This window comes from Macrosteles quadrilineatus, unplaced genomic scaffold (genome assembly GCF_028750875.1).
Source record: "Macrosteles quadrilineatus isolate MER2022 unplaced genomic scaffold, UCM_ALF_1.0 Scaffold_2__2_contigs__length_208266976, whole genome shotgun sequence".
Classification (NCBI taxonomy): domain Eukaryota; kingdom Metazoa; phylum Arthropoda; class Insecta; order Hemiptera; family Cicadellidae; genus Macrosteles; species Macrosteles quadrilineatus.
In genome coordinates, this window is record NW_026542595.1 from 1,787,824 (window position 1) to 1,811,074 (window position 23,251).

At 34.8% G+C, this 23,251-nt stretch overlaps 1 protein-coding gene across 2 annotated transcripts in view; it reads right to left on the minus strand.

Moving 5' to 3' along the window:
• The window catches only part of LOC128987130 (uncharacterized), a 139,399-nt gene that overhangs the window by 103,922 nt on the left and 12,226 nt on the right, over positions 1-23,251 (minus strand). For both annotated transcript variants that reach the window (XM_054407849.1, XM_054407848.1), the window contains exons 3-4: positions 7,540-7,761; positions 7,086-7,180 (exon numbers count right to left, since the gene is read on the minus strand). In XM_054407849.1, the coding sequence (XP_054263824.1) occupies positions 7,086-7,180; positions 7,540-7,761 (317 nt within the window). The remainder of the gene's footprint in view (positions 1-7,085; positions 7,181-7,539; positions 7,762-23,251) is intronic.

Sequence of the window (23,251 nt, forward strand, 5' to 3'; positions counted from 1 at the left end):
GTTTGGAAAGAAATTGCAAAACTTTATGTTTTCAGGGCAAAAAATGAGAAAACCCCATTTTTACCCCATAAAACCCTGTTCCCGTAGTTCGATCATGCTGGTTCGCGAACTCGTTTGAATAAATGTAGGTTTACACGTTTATACCAAATTTCATCAAAATCGGATCATTTTTGCTCGAGTTATCGCGCTAACAGACACATATATTTGTAGAAAACATTAAAAAACAAGATCAGCTTTTGAAATATGACTAGGTGGCGTTCGCAGAGGCATCCACAAAATTGAGCGGAGTCAAGGGTTCATATTATATTGTTTTTGTCATACTGCAGTAAAAACAGTCGTTTTTTTAATGCATGCGTTGCGGTTCTAAAGTAGCATTTTTACTCTTTAGGGAGTAAAAATCTTTTTTAGCCTCTATGGAGTAAAAATCTGCTGTTGTCAACTCAGTTTTAAATTTCTATTGTAAACAATTACATGTATCGAAATATGTACCTATCGATTCGTGCTTCGTAATCATTTTAACCTACAGTCTACAGTCTCTTCCCACAGCATTTTAGCATTGCAGATACATTAATCCATTCCCACACTCAACACTGCTCACCTTTACTAGCTACTTCCTTCACCACCCCCTACGTCGTGGACCTGTTTCCCTCTCTTCCCATAGCATTTTAGGATTGCAGATACATTAATGTAATTGCCAAAGACAGTTCCCACACTCTGCACTGCAAGCCTTACTACTTCCTTCACAATTTCCTACGTCATAGACCTGTTTCCTTCCCTTCTCATAGCATTTAAGTATTATATACATTTATCTAACTGCCCAAATGGTTCCCCCACTCTGCACTGTCAGCCTTTACTACCTCCATCACCACTTCCTACGTCCTGAGGCCTGTTTCCTTCCCTTCTCATAGCATTTTAGGATTGAAGATACATTAATCTAACTGCCATAGACGGTTCTCACACTATGCTCATAATTTACTACTTCCTAAGCCACTTCCTACATCGTGGACCTGTTTTCACCACTTTTCATAGCATTTTGGTATTTTAGATACGTTAATCTAATTGCCACAAACAGTCCCCACACTCCGGAGAGCTCGCATTTACTACTTCATTCACCACTTCTTACGTCACGGACCTGTTTACCTCCCTTCCCTTAGCATTATTGGATTGAAAATACCTTAATCTATTGGTCATAAACAGAACCCACACTCCGGACAACTCGCCTTTACTACTTCATTCACCAGTTCCTACGTCACGGACCTGTTTTCCTCCCTTCCCATAGCATTTTAGGTTTGTAGATACCTTAATCTAATCGTCATAAACAGTTTTCCCTTCACCACCTCCTACGTCGCGGACCTGTTTTCCTCCCTTCCTATAGCATTTTAGGATTGCAAATACCTTAATCCAATGGTCATAAACAGATCCCATACCCCGAACAGCTCGCCTTGACTACTTCCTTCACCACTTCCTACGTCGCGGACCCGTTTTCCTCCCTTCCCATATAATTTTAGGAATGCAGATACCTTAATCTAATCGTCATAAACAGTTCCCACACTCCGGACAGCTCGCCTTAACTACTTCCTTCACCACTTCCTACGTCGCGGACCCGTTTTCCGGCCTTCCCATAGAATTTTAGGAATGCAGATACCTAAATCTAATCGTCATAAACAGTTTCCACGCTCCAGACTGTTCACCTTTACTACTTCCTTCACCACTTCCTACGTCACGGACCTTAATCTAGTGTCGTCATTTGATTATATTTATGATCCATACCGTTTCTGTTCTAATATCTGTGGAGTAATGCTATTAGCTATTTCTTTATCTACTGCATTCAAAAGTCAACAGCTGATCATATGTTTTTGTTTATGTGTCTGCTTCCATTAGGATTACATTGAAACTTTGAGACCCAGTGGGGCGGATTCCTGAGAGACTTTTTTAACGCTATATAGATGTTGGCACTCACCGATATGGTCTTTATCACGATGCAAAATTTGAAAACGATTGATTCAGCCGTCTAGGAGGAGTTTGCGTATTACGAAATGCATAAGAGTCGACGTATAAGAGCTTCGCTCGCTCCGCTCAATAAGATACGGTATTTACAAAAAAATGTTGATTATATCGATCTGTTATGTACATCTTGAGTATTTCCATAATCTTTGAGTTGAATCTTTAAAAGTCATCAGAAATTAAGACTGTTAAAAATAACGCCTGTAATACTTAACAATAGCTTGAATTCGAGCAACAGGTACACTAGTATAACATTAATGCATGTGTGTTGCGCGATTATGTAGTATGGGGACATATTTTATGATGTGAACGAGTACTTATATTAATTAAGGGTAATGCTTTAATTAATTAAATAAAAGTTGAGCTCCCTTTATTTGCATTTGAGTTCTCAGTTAATCCAATATGTGTGGTAATTAATTGTATAACAAACGCATGAAAACAACATTAAACATTACTGTCTCCATTTGTACTTTTACATCAATAAAACAACAGTATATCCTAGAGGTTAAATACTTTTTTGTGCCAACGTAATCCATTGGTCGTCTGCTTAGTAACCGGTTTCGACACCCAAGGTGTCATTGTCAAGCCTAAGACGAATTGTTGCTCCTATACTAGGAGGTCGTCAAGAAGTCGTCAAAACATAAACACGGACCCAAACAAACATTTGAACAAACAAAACACTAATGATTATGGCACGGCTGCAGGTACAGGGTGTAGGTCAAGACCGACCGTCGCCGTGTCCTTCCCCTCCCCTCCTACCCCTCGTATTGTTATCAGCTCCATTGCCTTCTGATAATCTTTCTATGAATGAGGCAGCTTTGAAAATTATGGCTGACTCAAACGACGTTTTTTTGTTGAGAACGTGTTGAGGATTTTTGCCGGCGATGAAAATGTCAAACGCTTCAATTGTATCTAGAAAACGACTTCTATTTTTATAAAAAATGCAATACATCGATGGTTTTGTCAATATTTGAGACGTCGTGGTTATAATTAGTCAAATGATCTAAATACGGAATTGGGTTTGTGGATGGAAGATTTCGGTAGATGTTCCTTATATCTCGTTTAAAATTATCCGGAAGGCAACACCTCAAAAAATGAAGATAACAATGTTGAGCAAACATATTAAGTAATCATGATATTTTAGGTATGTTCTGCAATTGATTTGAGTTTGGTTAATATATACAAACCTCAATATTTAAAATGAGATCTAACAAACTCTAAAAATAAAACAAACATTGTCATACAGCAATAAATCATATAATGAACAAAACGGCTCATTTTAGACATATAAGTTTAAACAATTAAAATGGCCGCCATTTTGAAATTTTAAGTTGAATCAACACTTGTTGACACACAAGTTGTATTTTTTAACACGGGGCTCTTCTACCTTAACTTACATACCAAGTTTAATAACGATCGGTTGAAAAAGTCCAAAAATAAAAATGTTTATGTAAAAATACAAAATGGTACATTTTTTCCAAAATCGCTTCGTTAACTAGATGTTAACGAAGCGATTTTGGAAAAAATGTACTCTTGATTTTCTTTTTTTGTTGACCCATAGAACCATTTCCCGGAGTTTGGCTGTTTACTTATAGGGCACCCTGTATATACAGTATAGTAGGATTTAAGTGTTTTATCGGTTTAAAAATGATTTATTTATAATTACGGTAACATGTATGGCAGTTATAATTTTATTATCACCAAAATGCATCTGTTTTGAAACAGCACGTTCCGGTAGCCAATGATAACTAGCAGAAGCTAACAAGAGTAGGTTTTTTCATTATGATTTATTGCTGTATGACAATGTTTGTCTAATTTTTAGAGGTTTTAAGCTGTTATTTTAAATTGAAGTTTGTATATCTTAACCAAACTCAAATCAATTAACTTACTGAAAATATCACGATTACTCAATATGTTTGCGCAACATATTAATTGTGCCTTTATTTATTAGAGTACTCGTTCACATCATATCATATGTTCCCGTACCACATAATCGCGCAACACACATGCTAATATTATCATCGTGAGCTAGGCCTACATTAACGTAGGGTTTGACGAGCGCCAGCTTGTATTCATTGTCCAAGCAGTTGTAATGTAGTTTGTAGTGTAGCGTAGCAGTGTAGCAGTGTCAGTCACGTGCACACGTGGTCGGTGGGGAAGCGAGACAAAGAGAGAAGGAATGTACAAGTGAGAGCGATGCAGAGTAGGCCGCGGGGGGAGGGGGGAATGTGCGAGAGAGAGCGCAGATAGCCTACTATCGCGCGCCTACCGGCACCTTACATCAACTACTTGCTCCCGAGACCTGGCTCACACTACTACCGGTCCATAAGCCTGGGATGTCTTCTGTAGGTATATATAGTCAATGATAGTGACTAAGGCCGACATATTCCTTAGATACAGCTGTTAATTAATAGCCAATATAGCCAATGGCAACTAAGGGACATGCAGTTTATAGTGGAATCCGAACCACATTTTTGCCTTGTAATTAATCAATTAGTCGAATTATCAGGATAGTAAAAATGGATAACATGTGTGATAAATTAAATGTAAATTCTCCTTGATATAAACATTCTGATACTGATTAAGGTATTTTTAATTTTATTTAAAAACTATTTACAAACCCTGTTATTGATATAATGATGTAGTGATGTAACTCTTTCATCAAACCATGACTGAAATACTTAACACACCCTTTTAAGGAACATAACCTATAATTTATTTACTACTCTATTTATGATTAATCTGTTTAATCATTGTACAGGTTGGTCCAAAAATAACTCATAAGAGGGGGGCCCAAAAAATAAGTTTGTAGGGAGGCCCGTAAAAATCTGTTACGCCACTGGGGGAGGCCCCAAAAAATTTGAAAATAAAAAAAATGTGGTTGTATTTGAATGCTATTGTGACAAACTTCTGATAATCCCTCATGGTCATGTAAACATCATCATCATCTCTCGCGATCACGGCAAAATTCTGACAATTTTCCGCGGTAGTGTACACATAATTATCGTCTTAAGACATAAGACATAAGATCGTGGCAAAATATGAAAATGTCCTGTGGTGTTGAGTAGATTATCATCGTTTACAAGGAATGAGGCAAAATTCAGATCTTTTCCCCCGATCGTGTGGACATTAACATTGTCTTGCACAAACGCGATAAAATTTTGATCATACTTCGCAGCCGTGAAGACATGATTATATCGTCTCCCGCAGTTGTGTGGACATAGTAATCGTCTCATGCGATTGCGGCAAAGTGGTAATTATCCCCGGAGTCCCGCGGTCGTGTGAAGATCACCATCGTCTTGCGCGAATGAGGCAAAATTCTGACCTTTTCCCGCGGTTGTGTGAAACATTATCAACGTCTTGCTTGATCGCTTCATAATTCTGATCATCCCTTATGGCCTTCTAGACATGATTATTGTATCTGCAGCGGTCCTGTAGACATCGTGATCGTCTCTTGCAATTACGGCAAAATGTTTATCATATTCTGCAGTCGTGTGGAGATCATCATCATCTTCCGCGATCGCAGCAATATTCTGATCATCCCTCGTGGCCGTGTGTAGACATTTTATTGTATCTTACGGTCACAGAAATGTCACAGTTGTCATGCGCGATCGCGTTTAAATTGATAATTCCAGGTAGAAATACACAATTCGCGCATAATTCCCAATAAAAAAAAAATTCATGCATAATTCCCGGTCTGTGGACACTCTGTTGTATATACAGGATGGCTGAAAAGTAACTTGCACCCCCTTTAACTTTTTTACTATTTGAGATATTTGAAATCGGTTTGCAGCAACTTGTTTGGATATGAAGGGCTACAATAATTATGGTCAGTTTTGAAAATGTTGCCCTTAGGGGTAGCGGAAGTAGGGGGTAGCTCAAAATTTTCAAATAGCAAGTATAGTCGAGTTTGGTATCATTTTGCAGGTCTTGACGAAACATAACAATTAACATAAAGCATTGCAGCTAAAAATGATTAAGACAATGGTCATTAAAGGTAATTTTGAACTGCCATTTTGTTTATTTATGGTCCAATTTGTATTTTCTTTATGTTAATTGTTATGATTTGTCTAGACCTGCAAAATGATACCAAACTCTATACTCTAGACTATACTTGCTATTTGAAAATTTTGAGCTACCCCCTACCCCCGCTACCCCCTAAGGGCAAAATTTTCAAAACTGACTATACTATTGTGGCCCTTCATATCCAAACAAGTTGCCGCAAACCGATTTCAAATATCTCAAATAGTAAAAAAGTTAAAGGGGGTGCAAGTTAATTTTCAGCAACCCTCATGGTTATATGGATTTGAAACGTTTTAGGGCGCCATTTTGTTATTAGTGGGCCGATTTTGGTTTTCTTTATGTCAATTGTTATGTTTCGTCAAGACCTGTAAAATGATACCAAACTCGACTATACTTGTCATTTGAAAATTTTGAGCTACCCCCTACCCCCACAACCCCTAAGGGCAAAATTTTCAAAATTGACCATAATTATTGTAGCCCCTCATTTCTAAGAAGTTTGCCGCAAACCAATTTCAAATATCTCAAAAGGGTCAAAAGTTAAGGGGGGGGAGTGCAAGTTACTTTTCAGCCACCCTGTATAATCTATTGCAAACGGGGCCTTTTTTCGTTTTGCCTAGGACGCTGACAGGGTCAAAATCGGCCCTGTGTGCCTGATAGATATCAAAACATGAAGACTGAGCCAGACATGCAAGTACATTGTCTACTTTGGTTTGTTTATCATGTTTTCAGATACCACTATGAAATTTTCAGATGTCATTTTCTGGTTGCCTCGTAAAATTACACAGCTTTAAGTTCCAAATTAATAGCAAGTTTAGGCCAATTTTTTTTTATTACAAAAATTTGTACCTAATCACTTTTGCTCCTTAATAGGTTGTCTGTCTTGTCCTTCTTCTTAAACAAGTTGCATTTCTTTCAAGAAATCTATTTGGAGGCAATACCTTCTACAGTGATTAAAACAGTTGTAGAAGATTATGTTGTAGAACTAAAATTTTCAATCAATTAATGTGATGGCAAGACAACTTGAGGGATCCAGTATTAAAAAACAAAATTTAACTAACTTGTTTTGGTATAGTAAAGCTCCACCCATGACACCTTCCTTGTCTTGAAAACACTGTAGTATCTGCATAGCTTCCAAAAATACGCTACTGGCACTCTGAAAACAAACCATAAAATATGTCAAGTGGTATAAATACTCCTGATAAAACGTCAACAAAATATCTTGCAATAAGGTGTTGTCAGGACATGAATTATTATTCTTATATTTTAAGTGTAAAGTTAATAAAAATGTGTTTAAAGACAATTCTGACTAGGAGTTTTGAATGATAGCATTTTGAACATAAAGTAAAAATAAACTGTACATGTTGAATTTATTAATCTTTGTTTATGCATGAACTCTAAAATCTTACTCTTTGGTAAGAAATGCTAGTGTTTTGAAACTCTTGCCTGAAATGTGTTTGAAATATTTTAGCTTAAGAATTAACCTAATGTAAAAAAGAATAGTATGCTACATACCTTTGGTAAATTGAAAGTAGTAATGTTGCCAAAAATATTGCTAGAATATTGCAGAATTGGCAGATATGTTTCAAATATCTGGTTCAACTTTTCTGAAAACTCACTTTCTGCTTTTATTGATATAGTTTCAAAGTCTTTGTGATAAAACCTGAGTAGACGGAAAAGTGTGTTTATTCTTGTATCTAGGACAATGTCAGGGATGTTGCGGTCAGTTCCAACACACTGAAACATTAAGTTCCATGTTAACCTTTCAGAGGGCGCAGCATTGGTTTTTAAAACGGGAGAGGGCGCACCTGGAGGTTACTTCCAGGTCAATAAAAGCAAACATTTATGAAGTAAAATTTGTATTTTAGTGCAAAAATTAAGTTTTATTTTTAATTTTAAACATCAAAAATGTGTTTAGTGAACTCTTAATTATAAAATAACTTAATTACATTTTATAAATATAAATATAAAATTAAACTACTATTCTATCTAATGTTCTAACATAAAAGTATATGAAGAAATCTTTTACAAGAATATATTCAAGAAGTTCATTTTAATTTTCACCACAATGTCCTATAATGCGGTTCTAGATAATAGCACTCACAATACCTGATGTTTTAAGTAAATTAATATAATGGGTATCTTAATACTAAATTACTCTGTACATACGTCGTTTGTGAATCTTCCTTTCAGCACTGGCTAAGAGTGTTGCAGTTTGAAATTTAACTTCTTCACTCATTGTTTAAAAACTATATATTTATTAAATAATGTCATGAATCGTAAAAAAATTATTATTTACACTCAATAATCAACGCACACACTACACTAGAGGTCGCACACGGAAGTTGCCTCAAGGCTGTACGAGAATCGGCAGGGCGCACACGGAAGCTACTTCCAGCCTCTTACAAAACTGAACAAAACTAACAAATATAAAATAGTAGGGGTGAGTTTTGACCTTCACCCGATTCTAGGAATGAGGTGCGTGAGGTACAGTGACAATCACACTGCCGACACCACTCAAAATAATATAATCGTGTAAAATAAAACATCCCTGGAGGTTACTTCCGTGATGCGGCCTCTGGAAGGTTAAGAAGCAATCTTGATTAATTGGGGTGGAATGGTTGGAATTTCATCTGAGTAGATATTGGCTAAAAAGTGATCGTGTTCTAACCCAAAATGTTATTTCCTATGCCGCAATGGCACACAGTATTACAATGATCCAAGGAAAAAGTTAAGGCAACAAAAATAAAATGATATGTTCAAAAATATATAAATCTTTACATTTGTATACAAATAATGAACAAAAGATAACAGCTACAACGAAAGTTAACTGAACATGATTGTAGGAAATTTTATAACAAAGACAATAAAACTAATTGCAATTTAATATGTCGTTTAACAATCGAGAAAAACGTGATTTACGAAACCCTTACACTTTATATGTTTAGGGGGGCACAGGGGGGGAAGCAAGAGGGGTAGGGGCGGGGACTTTTGTCTAAACTCTTTTCTAAATGGTAGTAGTCGATGGGCAAAAAATCAGCTTTTTACTAATTTCCCCTCCCTAAAAACACAGGTTGACTTGACTAACTATTCTCGCGGATCCGCGCCGCGAGCGCTCTTGCGCCCGACGCCGCCTCCCGTTTTCGGACTGATTCTGTCAACTGGCTCCAATTAAAATACGTAAAACCTATATCAATTTAAAGATTAAGAAATACGCCAACTTTTTATATTAAACTTTTTTTTCTATCTCGTCTCATTTCAATACAAATCAACTTAACACACGAAGGTTGAAATTTAAAAGTGAAGAAATTTACATTTAAACTTAAATTACAAGAAAACTACTGAGTATATCGATTACACTCTTATAACGTTTTTTGTAGAGAATATTTTAAGGATTGAAATGGCGAAACAAAATTTATTCTATTGCTGTTTGTTTCTGAGATATTGATAAATTGATAAAAGATTACACAAATACACTTAAAAGGGTGTAGGGGGGAAAGCAAGAGGGGGAGGGGCGGGGACTTTTTAGAAAATGTTCCTTATATGATCTACTAACATCCATGAAAAAATCAGCCTTTCACTAATTACTTCCGACAAAGCACTATTTTGTCCCTTTATTGACTGGGCTAATAGGGAAATTCACTGAAAAATGGAATAGAAAGCCATAAAACTGGTTAAAACTGTAAAGGCTGGCCAGCACTATCTTATCACTGTAACTGACTAAATAAAAGTGACTGAATCATAATGTGTCTTCATATCTCCAGTGCCACCTGTATTTCAGTTTGTTTTGTTCTTCTTATTTAATACTTGTTTGATTTGTAGCTTGTCAATATATGTATCAAAGAATGGAAAGAAGTCTGATAATTTAAAATGTTAAATGGGTCGAGTTTTTTAGCTTTGTAGATGGTGAATTCTTCTTTAACATCAAGCTTAAAACTTTTTGGTAATACTTCATTTATTTCCATGTTCTTATCAATAGATGTGTAGTTGTTTGATTCCGATATTAAATGTTCGGTATAACTGGATTGCTGATTTTGTGATCTTTTAGGTATATGTTCTTAAAATCTTTGTTTCTTCCAGTTTGGCCGATGTAGTACTTTGGACAGTTGTTACAGTTAATTCTATAGATGCCTGATTTTTCATAGTTGTTTGTGGCGACAGGTTTGGCTACAAATCCCAAAATTGATGTTTGGCGATCCCACGGATTATAAAATTTTAACGATGATCCAAACAAATGGCCCGAAAATAAACATATTTGTATTATTATTTCAATGCAACTGTCAAAAAACGTTTAAATACATGTGACATCATTCTTTTATGTTTTTCCATCTATTCTACTATCCAAGGACGATCCTATTGTTTGACATTCTGCGATCTAATGACAAGCATGTCGCAACCAGAGAGCGCATAATATTTGCAACTCGCAACAATGCTGGTCAACAGCTGAGATGTAAAATATTATCATGAGCTTGTTATTGAACTTTATGGTAGATATTTTCAATATTGATTGATCATCTGTATGGAAATGATTGTTACTTAAATTTAAGGAAAGTCTACCCAGAGAAATTGGCTTTACTACTTAATTAAACACGGTAAAATTGAAAATGGAGATGATTTCCACATATAACAAATAAGTTATGGTATATAATTTTATATGTGACTGAATTAGAGTTCCAAATTTATAGTTTTATTTTAAGATTATTGTTTTATTTAGACACTAGCTGTGTGCCCGTTCTACGCACGGGGATCTTATAGTAGTCAGTTGAATGTGACAAAAATGACAAAATGCGTTGGGTTTTTGGACATTTGTAACTTTATTTCTCAAGTAGGCAGGCCATGGATTCCATGAAAAAGTACAGGTATCAAGGATCGTCATCGAAAAGGTTGTTATGAATAAATAGGTAGACGTACGTACCCAAGAGATGGGCTATGGGCCTATTGGCTGTATGGTCCAGCGATTGCATCACACGGTGAGTAGAAACAGAAAGTGACACATTGGAAAAGCGAGTTTAGCATCATCCGTATACCTCTATTACTTACAATCACCCACTGCAGTTGTGATTTTTTTACTTTACACTTTACACAATCGCCATTGAAGCGCCGTCAGTGAGTGGAAACCTTGTTTGTAATCTATTGTCAACGATCATTATAAGTGTCCCAGTCCTATACAACACTGATTCAAGGGGTTCTTTCTGGTTATCAAAACTCAAGAACAATTTCATACACAAATAATCTCTGGTTCCTGACCTGGATGATGCCTAGTTATTTAATTTCATTTACACTATAATATTGCACTTGCGATTAATTAAACCAGTTATGTAAGAAAAACGTTTTTAATGTCACTTTGTTTGGGATTTGCTTTCAAAACGTAATCGGAAATGATTGCGGTATTTGTAAACAACATTTGTAAACATATCAGTGACAGCTAGAAAAAATAATCTTGATCCGAACAGCTGTTCGTTATTTCATAGATGATTATGTGATAAAAATTGACCGAAAACTTGGCAAAAATCGCACAAAACCGCATTTTTGAACGTCTGTAATTTTATTTACAAAGTAGTGAGGCCATGTTTTAATGGCTAAAGACACTCTCCCCAATCCAGTGAATACATTAAAATTACTTGGATCTTGATAGGTACTCTCGTTTTCATGGAGAAGATTGCATAAAATGCCATCTTGAGTGTTACAGAAAGACAGACAGACAGACAGACAGACAGAAATAGATATAAGACTTGTTTCTGCTTCTTTAATGTATAAAACGTAAAAATAACCTAAAAACATATAATTCTGAGCAATGTACAGACAAAACTCTAATTTTATTTATATAGATATTATTTATGTGATTCAGTATAAAAACTCACCTCTTCACACTTGTTTAATATGCTCTAGACTGAAGAGCATAAAGTAAAGGCTATTACTTTTTTGTCTCACAAACCCTTAAATTCAGCCTTTGAAACTACATTATACAGCAGAAAACCATATCTTAGAGTACTCGGGAGTGTTTATTTGCATTTTCAACTAACTATTTTGCCATTTTAGCAAATTTGCCATATAGGGAATAAGCTTTTACCGTAGGTCTCATCGTAAGACCTAGACCCGGGGCCGATTAATTTTTTTTTGTTTTGAGGTCCCCAGAGGCCAATAACACCATCCGTTCAAATTCACATATACGAGGGCTATCCAGAAAGTAAAGAACGTTTCGTTATGACGCTACTCTGCGCGCAATGATCTTATACATTTTGGTGAGTTCACACTTGTTGTAAAAGGAAATAAATTGTGTTAATTGTGTAAATAGACTTAAATTGTGTAGAATGATAAAGAGAAAGGTGTATTAGGCACAAGTTTTACTTAATACAAAACACAACATAACTTTTCACAAAACAACATCTGGTATCCATGACAACTAACTTATACAGAACACATGTGATACCAAAATGAACTATTCTCACAAATCATATTTCAACACCCTCCTTATTTGTGGAATCCCTGGAACTTAATGCAGTCTCTGAATTTTTCACTGTCAAGTGCCTTTGTTAAAGAATCAGCAACCATCTCTTTAGTAGGAACGTAAATTAAGGAAAGCTGTTTGGCTTGATGTTGTTCAGATAGGTTTTTGTTTCCCTTAACTGTGAACAATAATTAAATCCTTCAATGAAAGTTTTAGTAAAGGGGTTTTAGATGTAATCATATTCTTAAAAAATCACTTGACTTTTATGGAAACAGATTAATGTCCTTGACGTACCAGTTTCATTTAGCCTTAGATGAGTTTCCTCTGCAATTATCACATAGTCAGTAAAATTTAATGTTTGTATCACGCCTTTCCTTTAATTGCAGCTTAAATATTATCCAGCTGATCATAATGTAAACAAATATTTTCTTCATAAGGATAACATGAGAACTTTAAAAGCCACCTGGGCAGAGCCCGAGGGACTTTTTGAAAATTAATTAAGGTCAGTTTGCAAATCTACGTGACACGCTCTTTCAAATGAGACATGAATGGTCACATTCGGTAGAGAAATGGTGGGGGCAAAAACTTGAAAACAGGACAATTGCTGTCCCCAGCTAATTATCTCTCTTCTGTCATGTATTTCTTACTTCTAATGGTTTTAAATAATTTATCATACTTTACTTTATATAAAAATGTGTAATTTGTATTTGTTTTTGTTGTATTTAATAAAGAAAAGTGTGTTTAAAAAGTTCATGTTGTCTACATTTAATGAAAACACCCTGTCCCCAAGATTAGAAGTTGGATACAATAACCCTACCTCTTCAGTAGTATTAAGACGATATTGTTGTAATATTTGGTTTTAAATTGATGAATAATGTTAAAAGATTATAAAAATACATCAAACGGACTTTTTAATTAAATATAACGGCAATAGCGGGCGTTAAAAGTCGCGTCCCCAGCCGGGAACGTAATGCTGGGTTCGAGGGTTGGGACCGGTTCTCTTCGGGTCATTGAACCTTCTCGACTTCGGGTGGAACAAGACTTCGCCCTCTCTCAGTTCCTTGTTAGATGTGGGTGTGGTAGGTCAGACGCGATGTGACTCCAGGCTTTGCAGGTTAACAGGTAAGTCGTTTTTTAAAACCTGTTTTGTTAGCGTTAAGTTTTTGCGTAATGCTCGGTACCCTTGATAACTGTGACAATAAGGTGAATAAGTTATTGAAAACTAAGAAAATATAAGTAAAACAAATATTAAATCAAACATAATAGCTTGCGAAGGGAACTATGCCACCATGTTTCGTTTTAGTCAATGACGAGAGTAAAAATGCTAATATCGGTCACGCTAATGTCGGTCACAAAATCTGAGGATCTGAGGTGTGACCAGCATTACTTTTCGTACATTTTGTGACCCAAATTACTTCTCTTATGAGTTTTCAATGTCGAGAATTTTTTTTTTCCAGTAACCCACGATATGATTGGTGATTGCTTATATTTATTTTCTTTACGATAAATATTCCGATTGTGGAGACTATATGACAATCTGGGCGGCCAGAGTTTGGCTGCGAGATTAGCGAGAAAATTACGAACCTCGCTCAGTCTGATGTGACCTATCATTAGCAGACGATAAAATCAAAAGGTAACACAGCGTTACTAATATTATGCATTACTGTAATTAACAAATTGCTGACACCTCTGTTGTGATGTTAGTTAATGGATCCAGCTGAAAATTTGTAAAACGTATTTGAATCAACAAACGGAAGTAGTTTTAAAGTTTTTTTTTAAGTTCCACTGAATGAAACAACGTTGGAATTCAACGATTCCCAGTCCTAAAAATTGCCATTTTCTGACTTTGTTAATAAAATTAAACAAAGTCAGTGGGTATTTAAATGCCAATAATTTCCAATCTAAAACGTATCCTAAGCTTCCTGTTTAGTTAATTCAATATTTAACACAGATTTTTACATTTTCGGTTTTATTTTTTTTATAAATTAACTACAGTAATAACAACTAGTTGGCTGGGTGTAGGCATCTAGTAATAGCCTACACGACATATGATACAGTGGAGCCCCGAAAGTCTGAAACTCGGTAATCCGAAAATCCATTTAATCTGAGACTATAATGTTGATGCTGTTCATCAGGAAATGGAAAGAGCGGGATTGTTTTACCGATCGCGGGAAAGAGTGTGCGTAACTTTGCAAATCTTCTTCTTTTACTTATATATTAAAAGCTGAACGGGGGATTGATATTGAGTATTTTGCACATCCCGTTAACGGACACCCCTAAACTCTATACTTGAATTGAGGCTCTTGACGAGAAAACGCAAGGAAAAATTAAAAAACGTGACATTTCTTAAATTTTAATGCAGTTTCTTGGACTTCAAAAATTACACTTTTTCAATTCTTCCACTTCGAACGCGTTTTGTAAGAAACCTATAAGATATGACGAAAAAAGTTAAATACGAAAGTTGTAGAAAATTTAATTCCACACTGACGATTTTTCGACAGATTTAAGATTCGGCAAAACATTTAGCCGCGCTTTATAAAAAAATATTGGTCCATGGATTTTTAATGAGCTATAGAGACGGGGTGATATACTCATTAACCGTTTCACATTTCATGATATCGGTTTTCTTATTTAGTTCTTTTAAGAAAAGAATAATTCTTTTCTTAATTTTTAGGTAAATCTTTGCTTACTCAAGGTTATTTTTTCTCATTTTTGGCTTTTTTCCAACCTCAATTTGTAATGTACGATATGGCCGAGTATCGCGATACGGCGATACGATAAGGATCGAAGGTGTGTATCGTATCGTCCGTATCGTATCGCCCCTAAATATCGAAAACGATACGTATCGCATTGTATCGACCAAAGTAGTAAAAAATAAAATAACAGGCAACTAAATACTGTAAAAATTATCCTGGTTCTAATTACTTTAAATATCGGCCCTCTATGTGCCGATACGTGATCTAATATCGTTTTTGGCGATACGATATGTATAGTTTTCAAAATATCGTATCGAAATATCGTATCGTCTCTTGTGTATCGCGATATCCCGATACGATACGTATCGCACATCACTAACCTCAATAACTGTTACAAGCACAGCGCAGGTAAACGACGGAACTTCGCAAAAAATTAAACAGCCGTGAATTTTGGTTACGCTTATTTCCCGATCGCGGATAAACGACTGGAATAACGTTGCTATGGAAGCGAACGACCGTGAAATGCAATCTCGCGTATTTACCGATCGCGGTTTGACGGCGGGATTCTTATGCAATTATTACACTTTGTATTCCGTAATTTCGGATTATTAGGGCTCCACTGTTTAGGGCATTTTTGATTGATTTCCCACTTCCTTACTTCCTAAATAGTAAGAAAATAAATAACATTTTCTCACGGCGGTCGCACTTCCCCCCTTACCCTACAGTAGGGGCCACGTAAGGAGAGAAAAGGTTCAGCAGGTAGCTGAGCTGTCCGCTGGCCCTAATCCTATGTTTTCAAAACATCGCTATTGTTGCGAAGCCGGGGGCCAAAGCCCCCCCGGATTGTCTAACAGATCACCATCCCCAAAACCACGCAGAGCCTATGATGACTAAGACAGGCCTGCATATTTCCCCATGGGCAATGACCGCTGGAATCCGGGGGTAGGCTGCCCCCGGCTTCGCAACAATAGCGATGTTTTGAAAATATAGGATTAGGGCCAGCGGACGGCCCAGCTACCTGCCGAACCTTTTCTCTCCTTACGTGGCCCCTACTGTACTACCCTACTCCCTTCCCCCCGCACTTCTCCCCTATCTACTTTCCCCTAGGTCCATTTTTCCATAGTTTTAGAGATACCTACCCCCAACTACCCGACTCGCCCCTCCCCCTCCCCCCTCTCCCTACTTCCCCCCTATCTAATTTCCCGTTGGTCTCCTCTTTGGAGTTTTATAGCGGTCGTTTTATATGTTCTTATGTTTTGGTTACAGAAACAAAAACGACAACAAAAATGGACAATAATAGTTTTCAAGAACACTCAGATCCAAAGTACTTAGACCCAGGACACTCTAATTTAATTACAGAAAACACAGAAGTAATTCTTTCCGAGGATGTTAACTTGCAAAACAATATCGAAGGAATTAGTTCATTTAATACAGAAAACTCATTGAATTTAATTGTAGAAACAGATAATGGATTAATTTTGTCAGACACCATTTTGCAAAACTTTAACTATGATACTGAGTTGATGCAGAATTCCTTAATTGAAGGCCTCATTCCCAACTCAAATTCTACTGTGATTCGAAATCAAGATGTAACTTACTGTATTTTGGATGTTGATGAAAGTTTATCTAACTGTAATTTAGATTTAAGTATTGAAAATACAGGAATTTCAGACATTGATACCGGTAACGAAAAACTTGCACATTTAATTTTAGATTCAGCTCAAGATACAGAAATAGCAAATGACCAAAAAGATAATGAACTTGAGTTCAAAGCAAAATTAAAGAAAGAGAGCCAAGAGGCTTACAAAAGAAGATTAAAGGTAGAGGCTGAGAAACGTGAAAAAAAGAGAAAGAGACAGAGAATACCAAAAAAAAAGATACCAGAAACTGAATGAATTAAAAAACAAAACCCAAGGAAAGGAAAAATCTCAGGAAATAACTAGTTCATTGCATTTAGAATCCAACCAGGATTCTTTTGGACTGCCAGATACTGTTGACCTATTCAGTGAAGAAGATAATAGGCCTAATGATATTTTTCCTGAAGACCATAGTTACTTTCAAAGCTGTGATAGTAGCCCTAGTGTAAATAAACCTAACTCGTGTAATAAACGTAAAATACAAACTGATGATGAGACTGACTTAGTTCCTAGTCCTAAAGTTCCTAAGATAACTAAGCGCTTAAAAGAGAGTAAGATAGATTGTAGCACTCCTACAGTTAAACTAGTTCCTAAGACTGATGAAAGCCCTAGTTTGAGTAAATTAGAAACAATCAGAATGAAGGCAAGAGAGAGGCAACGGAAAAGAAGAAGTTTAATGACGGAAGAACAGCTGGAGTTGAAGAGAGCCAAATTCAAATTCAAATTCAAATTCAAATTCTTTATTTACTCATCACATCTTATAATGCACAAGGTACAAAAGATTGGAGTGTCGTCAGAATATAAGCTAAAACTAAAAATAATAAAGTTAACATAAGTAAAATATCTCATATAACTAGAAAAGACCTTATCATTCAGCGTATCATTTTAAAAAGTATCCTTAAAAAACTCTTCTACAGTGTAGTATGGTTTTTGTAAGAGAAGTTTAAGTACAGATGTAAGGGCTAAGTTTTTGGAATTATTTTTTTGTAAAATGCTGTACAATTTATTATAAACTTTTACTGCCATGTATTTTGGAGAGTTTTCATAGAATGAAAGCCTATGCCGAGGAAATTTCAATTTGTTCTGATGTCGTGTTGGATAGGTATGGTTGAATTTACAGTCATCAAAAATTTTAATGTCATTAAACATTAGTTTAACAATTTCAACTATGTAAAGATTTGTAAGTGTTAAGATACCAATATCTTTAAATAAAGATCTGCAGCTTTTTCTTCTTTTAACTCGAGCCATAGTCCTCACTATTGATTTTTGAGCGTTAAAAAGGATTTTAGTTTGGGGCTGACATCCCCAAAGTACTATTCCATACCTAATTATTGATTCGATGTAGGCGTGGTATACCATTTTACATACATCCATTGATGTTGTATTACTAATTACACTGAGTGCAAACCTAAACGAATTCAACTTTTTGGACAGATATTGAATATGATTTTCCCATTTTAGTTTATAATCAAAGTGTATTCCTAGAACCTTGTGGGTATTGACTGATTTTAGCTCTCCACAAGATAAATTCTCCAACTTGTTTTTCTCACCATTTCTAATTTTAAAGTGCATTAAGTGGGTTTTAGAATCATTCATTAAAAGACCATTTTTGAAAAACCATTTTTTTAGTTCATCCACAGTTGTTTTAATTGATTTTTCTAATTGCTGAAAATCATTGTTTTTTACCACGACATTAGTATCATCAGCATACAAAAATAAACTACCACTTATATTTTAATCAAGGTCATTAATGAAAATCAGAAATAGCAATGGTCCCATAATAGAACCTTGAGGTACACCATAATGGACCCTATCCCATCTAGACGGAAACCGTTTGTTTTGTTTGTAAACTACTGTGCGCTGTTTTCTATTTAGTAAGTAGTTTGAGAGAAGACCTAAGACCTTTTCTCTTATACCAATGTTTTTTAGTTTGTAGATTAAAAGTTGATGGTCAACACAATCAAAAGCCCTGGACAGACAATACCTAAGCGTTCATGTTTAAATTGGCGCTTCAAATTTAATTACATATAAAGGATACAAAAAAGCTTACCAAAAGACTGAGCGGAAACCTTCTGCTAGAAGACTGAGTAGCATAACTGTTCATATGGTAAAAAAGTTTTATCTACAAGACAATGTATCTAAAATGTTACCTGGTAAAAAGGACTTCAAATCAAACAACAAAATAAGAAAACAAAAAAGACTTCTAATGGGCACCTACAATGAACTACTACAAAAGTTCAATAAAGAACACCCGACCCACAAAATAAAGAGTGTCGACACCTTCCGTAGGTTAAAGCCCTTTTGGGTAGTACCTTCAAAACTAGAACATAGAAATACATGCGCTTGCATCATTTGCAGTAACGTCAAGTTAATGATGGATAAAGTCATTACTTTAAAAGTTACCAATCTCAAATTAGGGGAATTGGTAGAAAGATCTGTTTGTAAGAGCAATTCAAATACATGTATGGTTAACAAGTGCCAAAGGTGTGATGACAAATTAAAGGCCATCCTTGGAATAAATTAAAATAAAGCGGATGAAGTCATGAATGATGAAGTCGTAACTTACTTTCAGTGGTTGAAATCGAACAAAACCATTGCTGATGGCAAAACTATAAAAGTTGTCACAAAAGCTAAGCAGACTTGCTCTAAGAAAGATTTTCTTGAAATATTCTATAGAAAAATGCTATTGTACAGAGAACACGTGTTTAAAATCAAGCACCAATTCTCAGAATTAAAAGCTTTAAAAGAGAACCTGAAAGAAAAAGAGGCCCTAGTCCACATGGACTTCTCCGAAAATTACGTTTGCAAGGGCTACACTGAACCACAGAGCATGCACTTTGGTGGTTCAAAAAATCAGTTGTCTCTCCACACTGTTGTCATATACAGGAAGGATTGTATAAAGTCAATATGTACAGTATCAACCAACACTGACCACAGAGCATACGCCGTATGGGCTCATTTGAGACCAATATTTGACCAATTACAAGAATTAGAAATCTTACATCTGCAGTCTGATGGGCCTTCCTCCCAATATAAAAACAGATTCAACATGTACTTTATAACAAAAGTTAAAGACTACCTGCCGAACCTAAAGCACCTGACATGGAATTTTTCCATCAGTGGCCACGGAAAAGGGGCATCAGATGGCGTAGGTGGGACAGTGAAGAGGTCAGCTGATCTTCGAGTAAAGAATGGCAGTGACATTTTTGACGTGGAAACATTCATAACAGAAGTCAGAGAAGCAACCAAAAAAATTGATATAATCGAAATTAAGTCAGAAGAAATTTTAAATGAAAAAGAAAATCTTAAATCTTTATCTTTGGAAGCAATCCCATCTTGTTCTAAAGTCCATCAAGTGACTTGGTCCTCAAAACATGACAACCTGATCCATTTGAGAGAACTGTCTTGCTTTTCCTGCAAATATGACAGCTGTTGTCAGCACCACGGACTTCAACAGGAGACACACTCATTTAAAACTGAAAAACCCAGTATCCTTTTCAAACTTATTTCATTACTTAATATAAAATTAATTGCATATACTGTATTGTAACAATGTCAGACAGTAAATATTAGGATAAATCATGATTCAATGTATACAATCTAATTTGTCTATTTCAGTTTATATGCGCTACCCACTGTTAAATATGGATTCACATTTTAACATTACTACAGACAGAGTTCATAACATTATCTAGAAGAAAATCAATTAAAATAAAATGGCAATTTCTTAAATGTAAAGAACATACTACTGTATTGTTTTTGCCCAAACTATTTTATCAGCATATAATTTTTTACATTTTTCAATTAACAAGTTTTAAAACCTATCTTTACATTTTCCTTAACAGATTTTTCCAGGTAAAACTTCAAAAGGTAAAAAGCAAAACAAAGGTGAAAATCAGGTGTTGACAACTGTAGACCCACAACAGGATATGATGCCAGTTTTTAATGACCCTAAAGAAAATGATTGGCTGCTTGTTAAATTTAAAGGAAGGAGGAGCGATCAATACTATGTTTGTGTGGTGGAAAACGTCACTGAAGATGGCCTGCAAGTACACTGTGCCAGAAACATGGGTAACAACTTGACATTCAAATGGGCAGTACCTAATGACAAGTGTATTATAGACTACGACCAAATTCAAAAAAAATTGCCCTCTCCAACCTTTAACTATAAAAATGATAGAATGGTTTCATTTCAATTTCCAGTTAACGTCTCAGACTCAGTTACCATCAACTAATTTAAATTACAAAAGCAGTATAATTGGCTTACCTTAGGAAAATATAAGAAATGCTTTTTTAGTATTAATTTCTCTTTATGGACACTAATTTGACCTTACCTCCTTGGCCACTCAAATCCAAATTTTGTTCTAAAAAATTTGTTTTTATGATTTTTGCCAATTTCCAGGTTTCTGAGTTATAAAGGACTGGTTGAATTATAGTTTTATAAATTATAATTTATTTTTTTTACAGTTAGTTGCTGCAATTGGTCTCATTTCTATTCCAATTAAAGATCTCAAAAAATTCAGTTAAGAAGTCATAATACCTTACAGTCGGAAGTACCCAAATTTAAAGAGGCAACCTTTGAGGATCAATAATTATAATTTTGAAAAAGTAGCCCAATTTCAATACCTATAATTTCTAATTTTAAGGCCAATCTTATTTGCTTCCTTTAATCTCAGTGACCTTACCTACGTCCTCTTTTGATTCTGGAATATTCAACACACACATCTCAGTCAAATCTATCTGTTTGTCGGGTATGCCAATTTTCTGCATTGTTTCCCAGAGTGTGGGTCTTATTATGATATCAAAAGCTTTTACAAAATCAATGAACAGGATGTAACATTCTTTATTATACTCCCAATACTTTGATATTATCTATCTTATCACATAAATGTGGTCTGTTGTTGAGCATCAGAGCAATAGAGGTTATAAAATATTTCATAATTTATGAAACATTTCATAATTTATTGAAGACCATCAACCCGGTTTCATCAAAGGATGTCATTGGTCATAAATAATTATGACTTGATTTATGATTGAAATCCTATGACTATGAGCATTTACCATGCATTTAGGTTCACTTATTTAAGTTTAAGCTTACACATTTAGTGTGTTATTTTCTTTATGTACTCATGTTTAACTGCACTTATTAATTTGCAATGACAATGTGTTACCACATATGTGTTACCTTTTTACTTTGAACTTTTGTTCTAAGTGCAATTTGATCATAAGTTAGTATAGTTACCGTACATTTCTCTGTTGTACACTGATTTTAGGTTTACTTAATTCAGTTTTCTGTTATAGTACTCTATGTCTAAATGTACTTTATTTATTTGCAATGATAATGTGTTTATTCTTAAAAAAAAAGACTTTTTGGTATGCAATTTGATCGTAGTAATATGATTTGTAATTTGCATATAATTTTTCCACATCCTGGCCGGTACTGATCCTAAAACTGTTTTCCCGTAAGGAATAATAGTAAAATACTGATATTTGTTCATAGTTATTAAAAACCTATTATCTTGATATTATATAAATTTTGAGTATTTAACTGCATATTTCATGATTTCAATTATTCATTGTATTTTAGGTTTACTGAATTCAGTTTTCTGTTTGTACTCTATGTCTGAATGTACTTATTTATTTGCAATGTTAATGTGTTTAATGCACAAAGACGGTTTACTTTGACTTTTTGGTATATGCAATTTGATCATAGTAATATGATTTATAATTTCCATATAATTTGTCCACATCCTGGTCAGTACTGGTCATACAATTGTTTTTACTGTATGGAATAATAGTAAAATACTGATATTTGTTTATAGGAAGTACAATAAATTTTAATTTGTCTTTGTGTATTTAGTCTGAAAAGTATTTATCATTGTCAGCCTGAAGAAATTGATTTGTCTTGATAGTATATAAATATTGAGTATTATACTAAATATTTCATGATTTAGATAATTAATTGTATTTTAAGTTTACTTAATTCACTTTTCTGTTTATACTCAATGTCTAAATATACTCATTTATTTGTAATGTTAATGTGTTTATTGCACAAAGACTGTTTACTTTGACTTTTTGGTATATGCAATTATTGATCATAGTATTATTTGTAATTTCCATATACTTTTTCCACATCCTGGTCAGTACTGGTCATAAAATTGTTTTCCCGTATGGGAAGATGGTAAAATAATGATATTTGTTCATAGTAAGTACAATAAATTTTAATTTCTTGTTTTGTATACCATGTAATTAAATTATTTACCCTTTTCATTCTAAAGAAATTGGTTTTGCTTGATATTAAATAAATAATGAGTATTAAACTAGATACTTCATAGTTAATTAATTGTAGAAAATAATTTTTCATTTTTAATAAAAGAAATGTCATTTCTCAAAGAAGATAAACTGTTTATTTTCAGATTGCAAGAGTTTGCCTGTAATTTTTCTTT